General features: G+C 47.6%; 1 protein-coding gene across 1 annotated transcript in view; it reads right to left on the bottom strand.

The window, feature by feature from the left end:
• The window catches only part of mrps5 (mitochondrial ribosomal protein S5), a 137951-nt gene extending 133256 nt beyond the window's left edge, over positions 1-4695 (bottom strand). Inside the window, exon 1 of the mRNA XM_043687173.1 lies at positions 4555-4695. Within this exon, the coding sequence (XP_043543108.1) occupies positions 4555-4612 (58 nt within the window). The 5' untranslated portion in view covers positions 4613-4695. The remainder of the gene's footprint in view (positions 1-4554) is intronic.
• Positions 4696-6230: the final 1535 nt, after the last annotated feature.

Raw genomic sequence — 6230 nt, 5'->3', positions numbered from 1 at the left:
GCGAGGTGCTGCATTTTGGGAAAGCAAATCTTAGCAGGACTTATACACTTAATGGTAAGGTCCTAGGGAGTGTTGCTGAACAAAGAGACCTCGGAGTGCAGGTTCATAGCTCTTTGAAAATAGAGTCGCAGGTAGATAGGATAGTGAAGGCGGTGTTTGGTATGCTTTCCTTTATTGGTCAGAGTATTGAGTACAGGAGTTGGGAGGTCATCTTGCAGCTGTACAGGACATTGGTTAGGCCACTGTTGGAATATTCTGGTCTCCTTCCTATTGGAAAGATGTTGTGAAACTTGAAAGGGTTTAGAAAAGGTTTACAAGGATGTTGCCAGGTTTGGAGGATCTGAGCTGCAGGGAGAGGCTGAACAGGCTGAGGCTGTTATCCCTGGAGCATCGGAGGCTGAGGGATGACCTTATAGAGGTTTCCAAAATTATGAGGGCATGGTAGGATAAATAGGCAAAGTCTTTTCCCTGGGGTCGGGGAGTCCAGAACTAGAGGGTATAGGTTTAGAGTGAGAGGGGAAAGATAAAAAAAGAGACCCAAGGGGCAACATTTTCACGCAGAGGGTGGTACGTGTATGGAATGAGCTGCCACAGGATGTGGTGGAGACTGGTACAATTGCAACAGTTAAGAGGCATTTGGATGGGTATATGAATAGGAAGGGTTTGGAGGGATATGGGCTAGGTGCTGGCAGGTGGGACTAGATTGGGTTGGGATATCTGGTCGGCATGGACAGGTTGGACCGAAGGGTTTGTTTCCATGCTGTATATCTCTGTGACTCTATGACTCTATTAGAATCTCCATTAAAAAAAACTCTGCAGACAAAAATCAATAAACTGTTCCCTAATTATTAACTCCAGCTGTTTCTTGACACCTGTCTGAGACCAAGTTAGTTTGTTTGCAATAATGAGCTTTTGCTTACATGTCTGCACATTCCTATTTCCACCACCAAAACATTACCTAACATTGCTTGCCTCCGAAATTTTACCTTCTATAAATTTTAGGTCATCTAAAATTGTGTCTCAGTCTTTATTTGCATCAAGTCCTCTTCATTCATCATCCCTGCACTCAAAACCTGCATCAGCTCCTGCTCATGAAAATCCTCAATGTTCGAATTCTTAAACTTAATAGTACATCCTACTATGGCATCACCTCTCAGTTTTTCCCCATAATCTTAATTTATCTGTAATCCTCTAATTCTGACCACTTAAGCATCCCTAATTTTAAAATCGTTCCACCATTAGTGGCTGTGCCTTCAGTTGTAAAGGCCCAAAACTCTGGAATTTCCCCCTGAAACTGTACCACATCTCTACCTGTTTCAGGGTCCTAAAAATAATCTCAGTCTGAAATCTGAAACGCACCACATGAAGGAGTGGTGGAATCAGATTCCTTCAGAAAAGCAATTGGATATGTATAAGAAAAATTTACAGGTCTATCAGTGATAGGGCCTGTGGAACTAACTGTGAAAGATCCAAAGGCATGATAAACTTAATTACCTCAATCTAGACTCTAAAAAATTCAATATACATACATAAACATTGATCAAATATATGGACTCTGGAATGAGCACTACAAAAATTTCCAGATGTCATTGAATTAAGATGAAGAGGCAGTGGTGTAGTGGTTATGTCTCACAGATAATCCAGAACCCCAGGTTAATGTTCTAACGAGATGTGTTTGAACCCCACCATGGCATGCAGTGAAATTTTACAAAATCAAAACAGAATCTGGAATAAAAAGCCAGTCTATTGGTGACCATATAACCACTTGATTGTCATAAAATCTCATTTGGTTTACTAGTGTCCTTTAGGGAAGGACAATCTGCTGTCCTCATACAGAGTTGAAACTTTATTGCTGGAACAGCACAGCAGGTCAGGCAGCATCCAGGGAACAGGAGATTCGACGTTTCGGGCACAGGCCCTTTCCTGAAGAAGGGCCTGTGCCCGAAACGTCGAATCTCCTGTTCCCTGGATGCTGCCTGACCTGCTGTGCTGTTCCAGCAATAAAGTTTCAACTTTGATCTCCAGCATCTGCAAACCTCACTTTGTCCTCATACAGAAACATGAACAGAAGAGGAGTAAACCTTTCTGCCCTCCCAGGTTGCTCCATCATTCAAGATAATCCTGGCTGATCATCAAACTCAGAACCCTGTTCCTACTTTCTCCCTATATCCTTTAAATCCCTTTAGCCCCAAGAAACATATTTAATTCCTTGTTCAAAACCTTCACTGTTCCGATCTCTACAATTTCCTGTGGCAGACAATTCCACAGGCTGACCACTCCCAGGGTGAAGAAATTCTCATCTGCCCTTATTGTTAGGCCACGGTCAGAGCCCTAGTTCTGGATTCCGTGATCATAGAGGCTGGAAGGATAGTCTCCATCTTGTCTAATCCATTAAAATTTTATATGTTTCTAGGAGGATTCCCTCATTCTTCTAAACTCAAGTGAATGTAGTCCGAACTGATCCGGTCTTTCCACACACATCAGTCCTGCCATCCCAGGAATCCATCTGGTAAACCTTCTTTGCACTCGCTCAATAGCCAAAACATCCTTTGCCAGATAAGGAAACTAAAACGGTATACAATACTCCAGTTGTGGTATTACCCATGCTCTATACAGTGGCAGAAGGACATCCCTACTCCTGTAGATGGTCTGGTACATTGCTTTGGTTTGGAGTAAATGTGGTTGATTCTCAACAGTCCTACAGCCAATTTTGCATTAGGCAATAAATGCTGGTCGAGCCAGTAATGCCTGAATGAATGAATGATTGATTGATTGATTGAATGAATGAATAAAAATGTCTAGCTACCCGTGAAAGAGATCAACAGCAATAGATTATTAAACTGGACAGATCAAAGAAATATGAATACAGTGTTGAGTCAGTCATAGAGTAGTACAGCACAGAAATAGACCCTTCAGTCCAACTCGCCCATGCCGACCAGATTTCCCAACAAATCTAATCCCATTTGCCAGCATTTGGCCCATATCCCTCCAAACCCTTCCTATTCATATACCCATCCAGATGCCTTTTCAATGCTGTAATTGAACCAGTCTCCACTACTTCATCTGGCACCCTGTGCCCTCTCACCCTAAACCTATGCCCTCTAGTAAAAATAAAAGCAAATTACTGCAGATGCTGGAATCTGAAACCAAAAGAGAAAATGCTGGAAAATCTCAGCAGGTCTGGCAGCATCTGTAAGGAGAGAAAAGAGCTGACGTTTCGAGTCTAACTGACCCTTTGTCAAAGCTCAAAGGGTCAGTTAGACTCTAAACGTCAGCTCTTTTCTCTCCTTACAGATGCTGCCAGACCTGCTGAGATTTTCCAGCATTTTCTCTTTTGGTTTCTTATGCCCTTTAATTCTGGACTCTCCCACCCCAGGGAAAAGACTTTGTCTATTTATCCTATCCACACCGCTCATGGTTTTATAAACCTCTATAAAGGTCACCCCTCAGCCTCCAACGCTCCAGGGAAACAGCTCCAGCCTATTCAGTCTCTCTCCCTGTAGCTCAAATCCTCCAACCCTGGCAACATCCTTATAAGTCTTTTCTGAACCCTTTCAAGTTCCAAAACAGCCTTCTGGTAGGAAGGGGACCAAAATTGCACGCAATACTCCAACAGTGGCCTAACCAATGTCCTGTACAGCTGCAACATGACCTCCCAACTCCTGTACTCAATACTCTTGATCAATAAAAGAAAGCATACCAAACACCGCCTTCACTATCCTATCTACCTGCTCCTATCCTATCAAGGAGCTATAAACCTGCACTCCAAGGTCCCTTTGTTCAGCAACACTCCCTAGGACCTTCCCATTAAGTGTATTAGTCCTGCTAAGATTTGCTTTCCCAAAATGCAGCATCTTGCATTTATCTGAATTTAAACTCCATCTGCCACTTCTCAGCCCATGGCCCATCTAGTCCAGATCCTGTTGTAATCGGAGGTAACCTTCTTCGCTATCCACTACACCTCCAATTTTGGTGTCTTCTGCAAACTTACTAACTATATCTCTTATGCTCACATCCAAATCATTTATATAAATGACGAAAAGTAGAGGGCCCAGCAGCGATCCTTGTGGCACTCCACTGGTCACAGGCCTCCACCACCCTCAGCAAAATACTAAAAATCTAAATAATCGAGATCTAGGGATTCACATGACAATTTTTTTTAAAAAAAAATGCAGGAAGACACATGGCTTAGATTGAGAAACTGGAAATGTGTTGCTGGAAAAGCGCAGCAGGTCAGGCAGCATCCAGGGAACAGGAGAATCGACGTTTCGGGCATAAGCCCTTCATCAGGAATGGGGAATTGAGAAACCACCTGCTTGACAGTATCAGAAATAAAACACGGAAGAGGAGGAAGGCCCCGATAAAAACAGCACAGACCCTGAGCTGGGTTCTCCTGGAGGCACTGCCATCCCCTGTGACTGACCCTCTCCCCGACCCTCACCCATCCAGGGGCCCAGTACCCGACCCTCCCTCCCTCCCTCCCGTCCCAGTGCCCGGCCAGTCGGCCCACCAGCACCTCCCTCCCCCTCCCCGGAGGGGGTCCCAGTGACTGACCTGTTCCCAGCCTGAGGCCTACACTCAGGCTCCGCGCTGCCGCCGCCGCCGCCGCCATGTCCCGGTGTGTTCTCCGAGCGGATGCGGATCCTTGTCCCGGGTGAACACGGTGAACCCTGACGTCTCTCCTCGGTCCCCGGTCCCGGTGAGCACGGTCAGCCCCCTCCCCGCGGTCCCCGGTCCCGGTGAGCCCTCTCTCCTCTCGGGCCGTGAGGCGGCAGGAGCCGGTTTTCAGGGACGGCGCCTCGCGACAGGCCTTAAAGGCGCCTGTCAGTGAATAAATGTCCGGCAACGTTTTTATTCTTCAGGGAGAGGTCTCCCTGAAATAAAGGGACCAGTTCCTCTTCATTCCCCATAAAGTCTGTAATTTTAATCTTACACATCCACTCTGACTCATCCAAGATATTCTTTAGTTTTAAACCAATTTGTTAGGACATACCTTCATGAGACTTTATAGTTTTTTTGTAAAAGTTATATTTTCTATTCAGCTTGTTCACAGGTATCATTACACACCTTTCAAAGAGGGGAGACTTAAATCTAGGTCTCTCAGCTCAGACATGGGGGTTCGCAGTTGGTAGAAAGCGGGGATAGTGGCCCAGAACAGAGTAGGGATAGCGGGCTAGTGCAGAGTGGGGATAGTGGCCCAGGGCAGGTAGTGGTCCAGTGTCGAGCAGGGATAGTGGTCCAGTGTAGAGCTGGGATAGCGGGTCAGTGTAGACTGTGGATAGTGGCACAATGACAAGCGGGGATAGTGGTCCAGTGTAGAGTGGCGATAGTGGCCCAGTGTAGAGTGGGGATCGTGGCCCAGTGGAGAGTGGGGAGAGTGGTCCAGTGTAGAGCGGGGATAGTGGTCCACTGTAGAGCGGGGATAGCGGTCCAGTGGAGAGCGGGGATAGTGGCCTAGTGCAGAGCGGGGATAGTGGTCCATGGTAGAATGGGGACAGTAGGCCAGTGTAGAATGGGGATTGTGATCCAGTGTAGAGTGGCGATAGTGGCCTAGTGCAGAGCGGGGATAGTGGTCCAGTATAGAGTGGGGATAGTGGTCCAGTGGAGAGCGGGGACAGTGGTCCAGTGCAGAGGGCGGATAGTGGTCCAGTGTAGAGCGGGGATAGTGGCCCAGTGTAGAGCGGGGATAGTGGCCCAGTGTAGAGCGGGGATAGTAGTCCAGTGTAAAGCGGGGATAGAGGGCCAAGGTAGAGCGGGGATAGTGGTCCAGTGTAGAGTGGGGAGAGTGGACGAGTGTAGAGCAGGAATAGCGGGCCAGTGTAGAGCGGGGATAGTGACCTAGTGCAGAGTGGGGATAGTGGTCCAGTGTAGAGCTGGGATAGCGGTCCAGTGTAGAGTGGGGATAGTGGTCCAGTGTAGAGCAGGGATAGTGGTCCAGTGTAGAGTGGGGATAGTGGCCCAGTGCAGAGTGGGGATAGTGGCCCAGTGTAGAGTGGGGACAGTGGTCCAGTGTAGAGTGGGGATAGTGGTCCTGTGGAGAGCGGGGACAGTGGGCCAGTGGAGAGCGGGGATAGTGGTCCAGTGTCGAGCGGGGATAGCGGTCCAGTGTAGAGTGGGGAGAGTGGTCCAGTATGGAGCGGGGAGAGTGGCCCAGTGTAGAGCTGGGATAGTGGCCCAGTGTAGAGCAGGGACAGTGGCCCAGTGTAGAGTGGGGATAGTGGTCCAGTGTA

The sequence above is a fragment of the Chiloscyllium plagiosum genome, chromosome 3 (assembly GCF_004010195.1).
Source record: "Chiloscyllium plagiosum isolate BGI_BamShark_2017 chromosome 3, ASM401019v2, whole genome shotgun sequence".
In the NCBI taxonomy this organism is placed as follows: Eukaryota; Metazoa; Chordata; class Chondrichthyes; order Orectolobiformes; family Hemiscylliidae; genus Chiloscyllium; species Chiloscyllium plagiosum.
The sequence above is the reverse complement of the archived record's forward strand: the minus strand, read 5'-3'. Positions and strand labels throughout refer to the sequence as shown.